A 15,559-nucleotide genomic window follows, 5' to 3' on the forward strand; every position below is an offset into this window, starting at 1 on the left:
CTGGGTTCGATTCCTCAGCACCACATAAGCAAAAAGAAAAAAGCCAGAAGTGGTGCTGTGGCTCAAGTGGTGGAGCGCTAGCCTTGAGCTGAAGACCTGAGGGACAGCACCCAGGCCCAGAGTTCAGGCCCCACGACTGGACCCCCCCCCAAAAAAAATCCCAGATATTCAAGAGGTAGAGGTCGGAGGATTGTGGTCAGAGAAAAGATCAGGCCAAAAGCATGAGAACAAACTAAAAGTAAAATGAGTACAAGAATGGCAAGAGTACCTGCCTGGTAAGCACAAGGCCACTTTTTGCTCATTGATCACTTAGGGGTGTGTGTGTGTGTGTGTGTAGTAAAATGAGTGCAAGAAAGTAAAATGAGTACAAGAATGGTGTGTGTGTGTGTGTGTGAATTAAAATGAGTGCAAGAAAGTAAAATGAGTACAAGAATGGCAAGAGTACCTGCCTGGTAAGCACAAGGCCACTTTTTGCTAATTGATCACTAGCTGGTGTGTGTGTGTGTTATGAGTACAAGAATGGCAATTTGCTCACTGATCAACTAGCTGGTGTGTGTGTGTGTGTGTTAATACTCTCATGGATGTTCTTGCCCCGGTTGGCTTCAAAGCATGATCTTGAGATCTCAGCCTCCTGAATAGCTAGAATTATTGCTGTGAGCCACTGGCATTCAGTGCTATGAAAGTGTTTTTGTTTTGTCAGTCATGGGGCTTGAACTCTGGGCCTAGGCTCTGTCCCTCAGCTTTTCAGCTCAAGGCTAGTGCTGTACCACTTAAGCCACAGCACCACTTTTCAGCCTTTTCTGCTTATGTGGTGCTGAGGAATCGAACCCAGGGCCTCATGCATGCGAGGCAAGCATTCTACCACTGAGCCACCTTCCCAGCCCCTGAAAGTGTTTTTAAAATAGAGAACATGAGATGAAGGATAAACATTTCTAACTTAAGACACAAACTGGCCATGCAAAGTAAAGCTATCCCAATTTTATTGTGTAAGTCAAATTATATATTGTCCCATTTGATTCTACTATATACATACTGAAACTTGGTTATGACGACTTCCTCATTTTAAGAAATGGGATTAAGCTTCTCTAAGAAACCTCAGTAAGCTGGACATTTAAATAACATCAAGAGTATCTTGTCAGCTGGGTGCTGGTGGCACATGCCTGTAGTCCTAGCTACTCAGGAGGCTAAGATCTGAGGATTGTGGTTCAAAACCAGCCTGGGCAGGAAAGACTATAAGACTCTTATCTCCACTTAACTAACAGAAAACCAGAAGTGGAGCTGTGGCTCAAAATGATAAAGCTCTAGCCTTGAACAAAAAAAGCTCAGGGACAGCACCCAGGCCCTGAGTTCAAGCCCAATGGTTGACCAAAAAAAAATGTGTTGTCTTTATGCCCATGAGCAATTACAAATTTGTTCCTATCTACCATGGGTCAGTAGTATACTAATGTGCTGAGCAATCAATTGCATACATTACTTAACCATATATAAAACTTTGAAATTGGTGGTACTGTCTTCATTGTACTAACAAGTGGGGAGCCAGGACTCAAAACTAGGTGTATTTGACTCCAAAGCTGTTTTTGTTATCTTTATTTTTACTGTGACACATGAATGATGCTCATCAGGCAATACATAATCTAATTTTCGGGTAGTAACTCTGCTCAAAGACATCCTCAAGACATCTTTGAAAGGATTCTATGGCTAAAACAAGGTAAGAGATTGTTTGTGTTCTCCTCTTCCCCTTTCCCCTTTGCTAACTGATGTTTAACCACCTGTGTTTACTTTAGTGATCTAACCCAACTCACAACCTTAAAGAAATGCATAAGCAATAAAAACTTTCATCATTTTATCCTTGTATTATTTGGTACTTCTTTCTCTTCCTATTATTAAGTCACAGAGTTGTCCATGTCTTAGAACTGGATAACCCTGCAAGCACTATAGACAAAACAATGGCAACAATTCCTTTCTCTCTCAAACAGTCTTACCTGCGAGATAACGAATGGTCTCAAGTTTATTAGACTCCATCAGTGTTTTTAAGGAAGCAATTTCAGTATCAATTTTATTACTGGTCTCTGAAATAGTACTTTTGATGTGGGTATCCTGTAGTAAGAATAAATAATTAATTTTGTTCCTATATATTACAGACAAAAACATTTCATTAGGGATTTTTACTAATGTGATAATTTTGAGGAAATCCAAAAAAAGAAAAGTGGTAATTAAAAACACTGACATAACCATTAGAAAGAATAATAAATGTCATTTTCAGGGAAATGGATAGACCTAGAACAAATCATGTTAAGTGAGATAAGACAAGCTCAGAGAAACAAATGCTGCATGTTTCCTCTAATAGGCAGAAGCTAGGTCTAAAATATACCAAGACTTGATAAATTATACAGATCTCTAGGAATTCACACATAGTAAGAACAAAGGAGGATACTCTTGGGGGAGAAACACAAAGGCTCAATGTCTATACAAATCTGATCATATAAAATATTTATTAAAAGGAACTACAGGAAATGGTAATAAGAAAAAAAATTAAGCACTGCTAACCGACAAATCACATTCTTCATATTTGGAGATCTTAGAACTATCACATTACTGGCATGTTTTACTAAAAACTTCATAAGAGTACCTACCTACCTAAGCATATTGGATTACAACTGAGAAACAAAAATTTTAATCCCAGAACTTATGGTTTTCAGAGAATTTGCTGATTTTCCTTGTTCGTAATATCCTTTGGTCAAAAGAAAAAATAGGATCTCTGAGAGGCTATATATGACCCTTCCTTCTATTAAGTTCTGAATAAGAGTGGTATTTCTTCTATGAATAAGTCATAAACAGCTTTTAACTTTTAAGAAAAAGATGAGACTGAGTCAGAAAGCTCGAGTTTATTCAAACCATGGAGATTATGTATATGTTATGATTACATTGAGGTTTGAACTCCAGGACCTTTTGTATACCAGGTGAGCAATTTACCATGTAAGCCATATTGCCAGCCCAGAATATAGGTTCTTATCCCACCTCTACAATTTATTAGCTTATTTATTAACCTCTTTGTGTATTCTTCCTCAAATTGGCAAGGTGAGAAATAATAGTAACTACTTAACATAAGCTCTCATGAATTATTAAATGAATTAAGAGAAAATGAAATATACAAAGTTGTGTCTGGCATGCAATATATATTTACCAACATTTACTATGGTTAAAAATTTTAAGATAATTAGTTAAACCTGGGCATTTAACTACTGCTAGGAAGTCTGTCTTTAAAAGAATATTTACAGCCATGCACGAGTAGCTCACACCTGTAATCTTAGGAGGCTGAGATCTGAAGATTGTGGTTGGGAGTCAACCTAGGCAGGAAAGTCTGTGAGACTCTTATCTCCAGATAACCACCAAAAAATCCAGAAGTAGACTGCTAGCCTTGATCAAAAAGTGCCCAGGCCCTCAGTTCAAGTCCTAGGACTGGCACACACACAAAAAAGAATATTTACTATCAGTGTTAAAATAGGTTGGAGCTGGGAAAGTGGCTTGCCTCGCATGCACGAGCTCCTGAGTTTGATTCCTCAGCACCACATAAACAGAAAAGGCTGGAAGTGGCACTGTGACCACTATACTAGCCTTGAGCTGAAGAGCTCAGGGACAGCACACAGACCCAGAGTTCAAGACCCATGACCGACCAAAAAAAAAAAAAATTTAGGTTAAGAAAAGTATGCTATTCAGAAAGCTTAATTCATGCTCCCAAGTCACAGCTTCTATATACTAGATACCTGGGGCAAAAGTACAGATAAACAATAGCTATATAGAAATCATGTATTCTTCAGGGCTAGCTATTTAAAAACTAAACTTAAAAACAGATACATGTAAGAGCAGTTTTACAAGGCACAGAAAGTATATGAAAAAGAAATTTCTATATACTGCCTTACCTTTTTGGTAAATTCTGTGGTTGCTTCCATTAGTTGCTTTTCTTGGTCTGTAAACTAAGGGACACGAAGCAGCAAGAGTTTAAAAGGAAAAAAAGACTAAAAAAGACTAAGAACTGGGCTGGGAAGGTAGCTTAGTGGTAGAGCGCTTGCCTTGCATGTCTGAGGCCCTGGGTTTGATTCCTTAGCACCACATAAGCAAAAAGAAAAAAGCCGAAAGTGGCGCTGGCTCAAGTGGTAGAGCGCTAGCCTTGAGCTGAAGAGCTGAAGGATAGCGCCCAGGCCCAGAGTTCAGGCCCCACGACTGGACAAAAAAAAAAAAAAAAGACTAAGAACCAAGAAAGAACATTTGAAAGCATATTACCATATCTGTTACTCGGCTCCTTTCGAGGTTGATGTCCAGTTTATTATCTGCTCTGATTCTGCTGGTTTCATGCTTTAAAAATAATAAAAAGAATTTTGGAAATAATCTTGTAATGAGTATTTGTTCTGAAATTAAGTGGAAAATTTTTTACTTACCATCAGTTGCTGCTTAACTTGGTCTAATTCAATTTTCATTTTCTAAACAAAAGAAAATTACATGTAATTAACATTATACCAAAAGTCACAATATGACTTATTTATAAAATATGAAACAGTAGCAGTTCAAACACTATGTTAGGGTTTGAACTCAAAGCCTTGTGTTTGAAAGGGAGGCTCTCTACTACTTGAACATTTGAAGAGGACATCTATGGATGTCTAATATAGACTATAATAAAGTTAAAAGGAACAAACAATAGTATTCAGGAAGTAATTCCTATGAGCAAGATATCAGACAATGTATTTATGTCTTGGTATTTAATTACTACTTTAAAAAATGTGACTTTATAAATTAAAAAATATTTAGTGACAATTTGAATAACACATTTTTTCCTTAAGTGACAAATTGGATCAAAGTGGGAAATATCACATTACTTTCAGCTTTAGGAACATTCTATGATGAGCTGTATTAGAACTTATATTACATTAGTCTCAAAGGTTTTCCCTTTTCTGTATTATTCTTTGGTATGTAAAGAACTGACTTACAAAGATAGGTAATTGTATATTTTTAATCTAAAACTTATTTAATAACTACATAAAATTAGTTTCATTAAATATCCATCAAGGCACTTATGAGAACAGTTATTTTTATTTTTGCCAATCCTAGGACTTGAACTCAGGGCCTGGGCCCTACTGTCCCTAAGCTTCTTTTGCTCAAGGCTAGTACTCTACCACTTGGGCCACAGTACCACTCCTGGCTTTTTCTGTTTATGTGGTACTGAGGAATCAAACCCTGGGTTTCATGCATACTAGTTAAGCACTCTACCACTAAGCCACATCCCCAGCCCAGCAGTTATTTTTATTAGTAATGGTATTACCTCATTCTCTGCTCTCAGGTTTGCAAATTCACTCTTCTCTAGGATGACCATGTCTTTCCTGATGGAATCTAAATGAGCCATCAGCTGTTGTACTGTTATTTCCTAGAAAACAAGAACAATCCAGTGACCTTATATTTGGGTGGTTTTCATGAAACTTAATATGTTAACATGCTACAAGAAGTAGTGTTATGGAAGTGGCACTGTGGCTCAAGTGGTAGAGGGCTAGTCTTGAACTGAAGAGCTGAGGGACAGCACCCAGGCCAGAGTTCAAGCTCCATGACTGACAAAAAACAAAACCCCCAAACAACAAAAAAAGAAATAATGTTGCTTAGTTAAGTACTAAAAATAGGAAAACTACATATCCTGATATCTAGGACATAAACATATCAAAATAAATACATAAAATAAAAACAAGGACATTGAATGAAGAAAAATGTATTTTCCCCGTGAAGAGAAATGAATATCTAGATCTTTTAATGAAAAGAATTCCAATAAAATGCTTGCTTAGCGCCTTGACAAATATTGGTTTTTCATTCGTTAGGATACTTAGCTGGAAAGTACTTTGTTCACTTTTAATCAATGCCAAGGTATTGAATAAGACATACAAGTCAGGGATTGAATAAGACACACTTGTGTGTGTCAGACACACAACTAGGTAAAAGAATGGTCAAAATAACTGTACTTTCTTAGTGTAACATTGTTTTAATTTTTTTGTATCTTTTCTATATATACTGCAGAGACTCGGTGAAAGAAAAGGTTGCTCCTACCTAATAAATTCATAGCTTTTCCTTTGCTAAGGAGGAACTTGATTTTGGTTTTTAACCCAAACTGTAGATATTCTTGCCTCAACTTCCCCAGTGCTAGGATTACAAATGTATACCACTATGCTTGGCAAGAGGGACTGTGTGTGTGTGTGTGCATCACAACTGTGTGTTGTGTGGCTTAAATTGGGGCCTGGACACTGTCTCTGAGCTTTTTTGCTGAAGGCTAGTGCTCTACTACCTTAAGCCACAGAGCCATTTCCAGTTTTTTAGTAGTTAATTGGAGAGAAGTAGGTCTCTCAGACTCCTGCTCCATCTGGTTTTGAATCATGATCCTCAAATCTTAGTCTCCTGAACAGCTAGGATAACAGGTATGAGCCACTGGTGCTGGGCTCTAGCTTATTCTTTAATATAAAATTATTACCTTTTGTCTATATCACCACAGTGTGAAAACTCAAATTACTCAAATCTCTGTTGAGCCTGTCATCAGTGACAAAATAGAATTCTACTTTCGGGTTGTTAGTGAGACTAAAATAGTACATGTAAAATACCAAACAGTATGCCTCACGTCTTAAGGCTTAGTAAGGAGTGTAATTTGACTAATAATTTGCATAACAAGTCAATTAAAATGTTCTCTAGGCTTTCAATGAAGTCTTTCCCCATCCTATTAATGCCTTTTCAGTTTGAAAGACTGAAAATTAACCACAACAAATGACAGCAGTAAAATGTATTATACAGAAAGATCAGCTCTTCTACTGTAATGAAATTTCCACAGGGAAAGGCTGTTCCACTAACAGTCTACTACCATCTCATGATTCAAATAATACGCATCTCTCACACAAAGACTGAAAAATTCCATTGTTTGGATTACTATAATCTTGATGGGACTTTAACTCTTTAGACCTTCTAGATATTGACTTTACCAAAGATCTCCTTACTCCTTCCTCAAGGTCATCTAATGAAATTGTTAGAAATGATAATTTAAAAAATGAGTATATTACCTGTTGAGCTTGAGTGACCATTTCCTTGTAGATAGTATCCAGGCTCACATTTGATAAAGTGCTTAATGCTGATACAATTGTTTCTGCTTGTGCTTTGTCAAATCCTGTAGATATTTTAAAAATATGCATATCCCTATCAGGAGAGTAGAATAATATTCTTCAACTCTTAAATTGTTATATTTTAAAATAATTATTACCACTAAAAATGACAAGCCAAATTGTTCCCTAAAAGTACTCTATAAATAGTTTTCATTTTGTCAGTTGTGGAGCTTGAATTCAAGAACTGGGCAGTGTCCCTGAGCTTTTGTACTCAAGGCTGGTACTCTACGACTTTGAGCCATAGTGCCATTTCCGTGTTTTGTTTTTTTTTTTCCTGTTGGTTAACTGGAGATGAGTCTCATGAACTTTCCTGCTTGGACTGGCTTCAAACTGCGATCCTTAGATCTTAGCCTCCTGAGTAGTTTAGTGAGCCACCAGTGCCTGGCCATATTGATTTAAACAGTTCTTTTTAAAATTAGCATATCTTGAGCATTTCCAATATCAGTAAATACTGTTGAAGTAATGATTGTAAAAGATTCCATTGTACGGATGGTACTTCTTATTAGTTACTCTTAATTGTTCGTAATAGCAATAATGTCTTGGCAATTTATTTTTTAAGTGCTATTTCCTTCTCACAAGGAGTATTTGTATTACTTACCATGAGTTTCCAAGTCCTGAACCAGTGCATGAGTATCAAAAGTTAATTTCCTCTGTTCTAAAGGAGTTATGTCTACTGGTCTCCTATCATATCCTTCTGTGGTTGTAGTGGTCAAGAAATCTGCACAAAGAAAAGGTTGTATATTTCTTGTATTAACTGATAAATAAATAACATTTTCTCCACTATTTAAATACAGTTCTATCTTTCTGAATGAGTTCTGTAATTAACACAAGTTAATGCTTACATGTTTTTAAACATGTTTCCTACTTACTAGTCTATAAACTAGTGAGGACATCAGTTCTGTCTGGTTTTATTCATTTTATCCCCTGTGCCAGCAATTAACCTGACATTCATAAAAATTTGTTGACTAGAAAGATACTTAAGAAGGAATGCTTCTTAAGAAGGGTTTTGGTGGGGTCCCTCTTTTACCTGAGAAATCTGACATTATTCTGTACTGAGCAAGCATCCTGTAAATGTTTCTATTTTTTCTTTTTTTTTTTCTGCTTATGTGGTACTGAGGAATCGAACCCAGGGCCTCATGCTTTCGAGGCAAGCACTCTACCACTGAGCCACCTTCCCAGCCCCTCTATTTTTTCTTATAGTAGAAGTGTTTCATTAAAATTTGTTCTAAATTGTAATATGGAAAATATCAAATCCTTTGTACATCTGCCTCAACTTTTATATTACTGGAAAGCAAAGAAACTGCCTAATTTTTTGTACTCAGAAGCTTATCAGAACTATAAAAATATTTTATGTATATTCCTTTCTAAAATAATATTCTATCCTCTCACTCTTCTTACATATCCACACAATCTATTTGCTAGTTCTCAGCTCTCCTTGTTTGCTGTTTGTCTCTCTGAATCAGAATGTGAGCTTCATGATGCTTTGAGTTTAACATCACTGTATCTGCAGCACCTATAGTAGCCCTTCAGCATATAATCAGATCACAATATTTTACCATAAAATCAATGAATGTGACTTTAAATCCTGGAGCAGTCACTGGTGTCAACCTCCCTAACAAATATTTCTCACTTTTGAAATAAGCTGCTTGTTGTTTCAATAAATTCCCATACTTTAACTTATACTCAGTATAATCCCTTTCTATACAGCTGATATAGTTATAAAAAAAATCTGCTTGGGAGAAAACTCTGCCTAAATATAGTTACTATTATAATGACATGTACAGAAAGTACTATACCAGATACTTTATATACAACCAAGACAAGATGGTTTTAGGTACAAAAATTACACTTAGAAAAGTCAAAATTATTTGCCTAAGGTCACAGAGCCAGTGACAGATTTAGGGTTCAGACTCAGGTCCTTTTGACTCATTCTCTTTCCATTACCTTATACTGTCATTTATCTATCCTTGTATCTATGTACTTTAAATGTCTAAGTACATAGCTGCAACATCAGGTATTACTTTCTGTTAATATTTTTCAGGGCACATGTGATTCCTTCTTAAGTATCTTTTTTTTAAGTATCTTTTTTTAAAATAAGTTTTTTATTGTGAAAATACTGTACGGAGGGGTTACATGAGCAAGGTAATGAGTACGTTTCTCATCAAGCATTGTTGCCTCCTCCTTTGTTTTTCCACTACCATACTATCTCCAGTCCTATACCCCCTTCTCTCCCTGACCCACTAAAGTTGTAAAGTTCGTTTTTCGACATAGCATCTTATACATCTCATTGTTGCACTTGTATCCCTATTTAAACAATGTTTTTTTCTTTCCCTTCCCCAAATTATACCAACATCAAATACAGTGAAAACAGGGGTTATACAATGGGGGAGGGACATACAAGGAACAAAAAAAAATCACCTTATAAATATGTTAGAAACAATAGCAAGAAAGAAAAAAACCATTTATGTCCTCATCTTGGGGTTCATTTCGCCTAACATCTTTCTAGCCAACAAATATTTACTGATCATCATGCTATATGCTGGATACATAAATAAAACCAGACATACATGATGTCCTCACTATTTTTTTTATTGTGAAAATACTGTACAGAGGAGTTACAATTATATGGGCAAGATGTATCCTCACTGTGGTAGAGATAGAATAATTTTTTTTTTTTTTTGGTTGTGAGGTTTGAACTCAGGTCTGGGGTCATGTCCCAGAGCTCTTTGGCTCAAGGCTAATGCTCTACCACTTTGAACCACAGTCCCACTTCTGGTTTTCTGTTGGTTAACTGGAGATAAGAGTCTCATAGACTTTCCTGCCCTGGCTGGTTTTGAACTACAATCCTCAGATCTTAGCCTCCTGCATAGCTAGGATTACAGACATGAGCCATCAACACAGCTGCAGAAGGTGGAACATCTTTTTACAACATGCAAACACAGTCAGCCTTCTTTTTGGCTTGAGTGCCATGTAGAAGGGTTAAGAAATGTGTCTTTGTGTGTTAATGTCTGACCTGAATAAATGTGAAGAAGAGAAATTACAGGGAAAAGGCGGATTTCAATAGTAGTTACAGTAACAATTGCACTAGGAGTAATGGATTTAGCACCTTTAATTAGCTATTTCTGATTAGGAGTTCATTCTTTGTTTAGAAAGATGAATCAGTAATTATATTTATGCAACTTCATATGTACTACTGAATCCTTTATTCATTTTATGAATTAGGAAAACTGTAGTTTATTTGGTTTAGTTCCTCTGACTTTAATCAACATATTAACTCAGATTTAGTAGGAAAGCTGATCTTTGGTATAGACTTTAGCCTTGCAACAAATTTTTGCATAACACATCTCATGTCCCACTTTGCTTTATTATATTAATTCTATATATGATAGCCACATGCTTTCCTTTCTTGGGACCTTTCTCCTTTCTTGAGCTTCTACTCAGAAAAACTCTCCTTTTCTTTGCTGTTCAGAACTCAATCCCAGTGTCTCTCATTGAAAAATGTCAGAATCCAGAGGGAAGCCAGGAGGAGGAACAGAATAAATGGGAACAGCCTGCATTAAACAAAAGGAAAGAAATGTAAACATCACCTGATGTGGAAAAAATTGTCAAAGCTCATAGAATTCACAAACTGTAGACCATAATGGCATTTGCCTTGTGAAAATTAAAATGTGTTTGTGACTCTAAGTATCACTATTCCACAATACTGTGAAATATGTGAAATTTATGTAATCACCTAATCTCAAAGAAAAAAAAGAAGGGATGGGTTAGGAGAGATGGATGACAACGTTGCCAGATACTTTGTACTCGTATACAAATAGGAATAGGAACTTCTTTGTACAACTACTTAAAGATAATTTTTTAAAAAATGTCAGAATCTAGGTCAGGCATTGTCTTTCACAGTACCCTACAATATTCTGTGCAGTCAATTCTCACAAATTATATGACCACTAGCTTCCTCCACTAGTCCAGGGGTCAGCCAACTGTTGCCCTCAGGCAACCACCATCTGCTGTTTTTCTAAATATTTTTAGTAAACAAAAGTTTAATTTGAACATTGCATATTGATTTGTGGATTTATCCTTGGCTGTTTTCATGAGTAGTTAATAAGGTTCATCAAGACTTATATGTATATATATGTATGTATGTATTTTCTTCTTTAAGACAGGATCTGTGTACCCTGACTCCTGAGTACTTGGCATTACAGGAATACTGTTATAGAAAATTTGGTAATCCTAAGCTAAACCATAAAGTCCTTGAGGGGAGAAATCCACATCTGTTCTTGCTTATTGTTGAATTTCCTGTATCTAACAGGATTCTAGACACTCAGAAGATATTTGTTGAAGATATTTGTTGACAGGTACTGTGGCATTGTCTGTACAATGATGAACAAGGCTGTGGGTTATTGTTGCTTTGATTATAAAAAATGGCCTTGCTGTGTTGACTAGACTGGCCTTCAACTCCAGGACTCAAATCATCCTGTCTCTGCCTAAATAGTATATACCTAGCTTTTAAGGCTGTATGTTTGTTTTTGTTTTGTGATATTATTAAGATATTAAAGGAATTACACTTGGAAATATTACTAGTCCCTAGTAATATTTAGATAAGATTAGAGCAATAGTAATATTTAGATAAGATTAGAGCAAAATTCACCAAGGTATAGAATGTCTTTGCTACTCTATTTATTGTGGGGCTGAGAATATGGAAGGATATGCAGAATATTTATTCATTTTATTGTGCTTAGAAATTCAGGCGGTGGTGACTCACACCTGTAATTGTAGCTACTTATGAGAATAAGATCTGAGAATCATGGTTCAAAGCCAGCCTGGGCAGGAAAGTTCATGAGACTCTTAACTCCAAATAACCACCAAAATGCCAGAAGTTGAGCTCAAGTGGTAGAGTGCTAGCTTTGAGCAAAATCCTCAGGGACAACACCAGGCCACGAGTTCAAACCTCAAGCCAGAGAGAGAGAGAGAGAGAGAGAGAGAGAGAGAGAGAGAGAGAGTACGCGTGCACATGCACACAGACACTGATTATTGTGCTTAATTTTATAATCCTACAAGGTAGGTATTGATACCTTTTTGTCCAGTAGGACTTTAGAGGGTTTGTTCCTCTTTGGAGATCAAAAGGATTTGGGAAAGCTTTTGGATATTCAGTGTAGTATCACGATCCCTGTCCTGACCATGACCCGTGTAGTCTGACTCATATACATTCTTTAAGGGTAAGTATTTGTAGACATAATAGTAGATTGCCAAGATGAAATGACCAAAATCAGTGTTTCCATCTCAAGGTGGAACAGATAGGTCCTTAATATCTTAGATGTTCCCAAATCTTTCGCTTTTCTTTTCACTGTTACTCATTTTGGTTCTTTCACACTTTTTTTTTTTCGGTAACTCAGAAACCAACTCAATATTTAAAAACCTAGACAGCATATAGAGCTAAATAATTTCAGATTTAAACCCTGACTTATCTTGTATGAAGCGCTTCTTTGATGGAAAAGGCCAGATTTTACTTTCAAAAACATGTAAAAAAAATGGTCTCATTAAATTGAAAGATTTATATTTATTGCTAACTTTCTGGTTAAAATATGTTAAGTAAGCTGAATGTTAATTTTTCGTGTGAAGAATTCAAGAAACAGCCATTATAGTATATATTCCTACTAGGATTAAACTAAATTACAGTAAGTGAAGCATTTTAGACGTGTTCAAAAACATCTCCAGTGTTTGCTGTTCTGCTGATTAGGAAAAAGTAATGAACTAGGAATATAATACCATGTGCATCAAATACAATCATATCACCTTCCCAAAGCTTCACTGATGCATCTTTAAAAAGGAGTCAGATAACCAGTGTCATTCATTAGAGAATGGTTTTCAAATTCTTTGGTCATTACACAAGCTCAAACTTCTAGTACATAGCAAACATTCAGTATATATCTGCTTAGTGAAGAGCGATGGATACTAGTGTGTACTAGTTGTGGAGACTTAAAAAGATTCTCTTAAGACTATTAAGGCTCAAGATAACAGTTGCATTAAAACATTAACATTTACTTATGTAGGACATGTATTTTTCTTTTTTAAAGTCCATCACAATGTGTACGTATGTATGTATGCTAAAACACTGAAAAAAAGACAGGCTAAAGAGCACTCTTACAAAGGTAGGATCAACAAGTGCTGTCTTTAACTCCAACTGTCACTGGTGTTAATCAAAATATGGACAAAATAGCGTGTAGGTGGCAGGGCTGTGTTTGGGTACTGTAGGATTCAGTTAATCTGCTATCAAAGATTCAGGAAGGCAAAAAGAGTATGCGAAGGTGGGTGTGAGATGATGCCCCTATGGAGACCTTAAGTTTCAAATTTGAAAAAAAAAAAACTCAGGGTTTCTAGAAAACCCTGAAAATATTTCTTGGGAGAAAGCCTAAGGTTCTTGAGGATACACTGGTGAAGGGGATGCTCACTGGTTCGAAACTGATTCACTGTCGGCTATGTGATTGCGAGAGGCTGAAAATTAAAGCGAGAATGAAGAGACGTGCGAGGCGGCTGCTCGTGCAGCCGTGTAACAGAGACGCCCAAACCTTGTGCTCTATATAACGGTCTACACGAGGAGAGGCCACAGGAGAAATCAGGACACTCCAAACACATGGCATGTGTTTGCTCCAAACACACCCTCCGAGCTGACTGGCGTCGTGTGACAGAAAATAAGACCACCAAACACGAAGGCTGCCAAAGGCCGAGAAGGGCCAGCGGGAAGCACAGACGCGCAGGGGCTCGCCGGGAAGAGGGCGGCCCGTCAGTGCTCCCGGGAAAGCGCGCGGGGCCGAGGGACGCCGGGCGCCGGGCGCCAGGCCCGGCCCGAGGAGGGCGTGGCCCCTCCGCCCGCCTTCACCGGGACGGCGCACCCGCCCCACCCGGCTCCCCCGACAGCACTCGGGCACCGGTGGCACAGAGCTCTTCTCACCTCTCCGCAGGGCCGGCAAGACACGCCCGCGGGGAGTTGAAACCCAGCGGCTCCGGCTGCCTTCAGAGCGCAAGAGCCGCCAAACCCACTGCCTCCTCATGTTCTCGGAGCTTTCCCGCGGGCAGGCGGAAGTGAAGGCGGATGTTGTTCGCTTGGGCCTTCGGGGAAGGTAGTTTGGGCGCCACTAGGATGCTGGGAAATGTAGTTTTCTGTCAGCGAAAAAGCCAACTTCCGGAGGCGATTCGATCTGGGCTCCCACGAAAACCAGACTTTTGCGTAGACAGACTTCGCTTCTTCCACCTGGGGCGGGGAGAGGGGAAGGCGAGAAAGAAGGAAAAAGGTGTGAGAGAGAGGTAAGAGAGAGGGGGGGGGAAGGAGAAGAAAGTAGCCGTACAGCATGCTGGGACTTGTAGTCCTGACCGGGCGCTGCACCAAATAGTAGGGATGCGGGGGCCTAACGGTGTCGCGTGGTTGCTGTTGTGCCCTCTGGTGCTTTGGAGGACCACCTGTTTTAGTTGGTGTAGTCCTGCTTCTTATGGCTAATTCTGCCATTTATCCCTCTTAGACCTCAGCTCCTCCAGACTTGGTTCCTGATGGTAAAATGCTATGCTGTTGTTTTACATCACTTCTGAAATAACACACAGTCTTTAGGTTATTAGTGGCTTGATTAATTGACCTTTGTGAGAGTTGGCTATTTAGCAAGCATCATTTAAGGGCACTGAAGCATATTCAAGGAACAAAACTTGATTCCCACTAGCAAGTGGTTTTACAGGAAAGGCCCGAGCGCGCACACGCTTGTTTGTGTGCGTGTGCATCCGTGCAGGGAGGATAGGTTATACCATTTTTTAAAAACCTATCATAGGTTTCTTTTTCCCTTCCATTATTTCAATTTTCAAACATTTAATAAAGGAATAGTGAAGTCTTACATTATATTTACTTCTTGAAACTGAAGGGTTGGGGGTATAACTCAAGTAGTGATAGAGCACATGTCTTCCAGTTTCCCCCCATGCATTACTTTCCAGTAGCGCCACATAAATAAGATGCAAATGGTGGTGCACACTTCCAATCTCAGGTACTTGAGAGGCAGAGGCAGAAAGATAACAAAATTGAGGACAGCTTGGGCCACGTAAGGAGACACCTACAAGTCCTTATCTCAAAAACAAAAAAGCTAAGGGCATGACAAAAGTAGAGGTCTTGCCTTCATGGGTTCAAAACCCAGTACCAGTGCTGGGCACTGGTGACTTGGGCCTGTAGTCCTAGCTACTCGGAGGCTAGGATCTAAGGATTACAGTTCAACCTGAGCAGCCAATTCTGAGAAGTGTTTACCTCCAAGAAACCAACAAAAAAAAAGCCAGAACTGGAGATGTGGCTCAAATGCTAGAGCGCCAACCTTGAGTGAAAAACTAGCAAGAATGTGCAGGCCCTGACTTCAAGC

The 15,559-nt window shown here is 38.2% G+C and overlaps 1 protein-coding gene across 1 annotated transcript in view; it reads right to left on the bottom strand.

Annotated features, from left to right (window-relative positions):
* The window catches only part of Ccdc90b (coiled-coil domain containing 90B), a 17,265-nt gene extending 3,015 nt beyond the window's left edge, over window positions 1–14,250 (bottom strand). Inside the window, exons 1-8 of the mRNA XM_013014116.1 lie at window positions 14,125–14,250; window positions 7,774–7,893; window positions 7,077–7,180; window positions 5,315–5,416; window positions 4,437–4,478; window positions 4,282–4,353; window positions 3,921–3,974; window positions 1,983–2,097 (exon numbers count right to left, since the gene is read on the bottom strand). Coding sequence (XP_012869570.1) covers window positions 1,983–2,097; window positions 3,921–3,974; window positions 4,282–4,353; window positions 4,437–4,478; window positions 5,315–5,416; window positions 7,077–7,180; window positions 7,774–7,893; window positions 14,125–14,224 — 709 coding nt within the window. The 5' untranslated portion in view covers window positions 14,225–14,250. The remainder of the gene's footprint in view (window positions 1–1,982; window positions 2,098–3,920; window positions 3,975–4,281; window positions 4,354–4,436; window positions 4,479–5,314; window positions 5,417–7,076; window positions 7,181–7,773; window positions 7,894–14,124) is intronic.
* Window positions 14,251–15,559: the final 1,309 nt, after the last annotated feature.

The sequence above is a fragment of the Dipodomys ordii genome, unplaced genomic scaffold, assembly GCF_000151885.1.
Source record: "Dipodomys ordii isolate 6190 unplaced genomic scaffold, Dord_2.0 Scaffold22, whole genome shotgun sequence".
In the NCBI taxonomy this organism is placed as follows: domain Eukaryota; kingdom Metazoa; phylum Chordata; class Mammalia; order Rodentia; family Heteromyidae; genus Dipodomys; species Dipodomys ordii.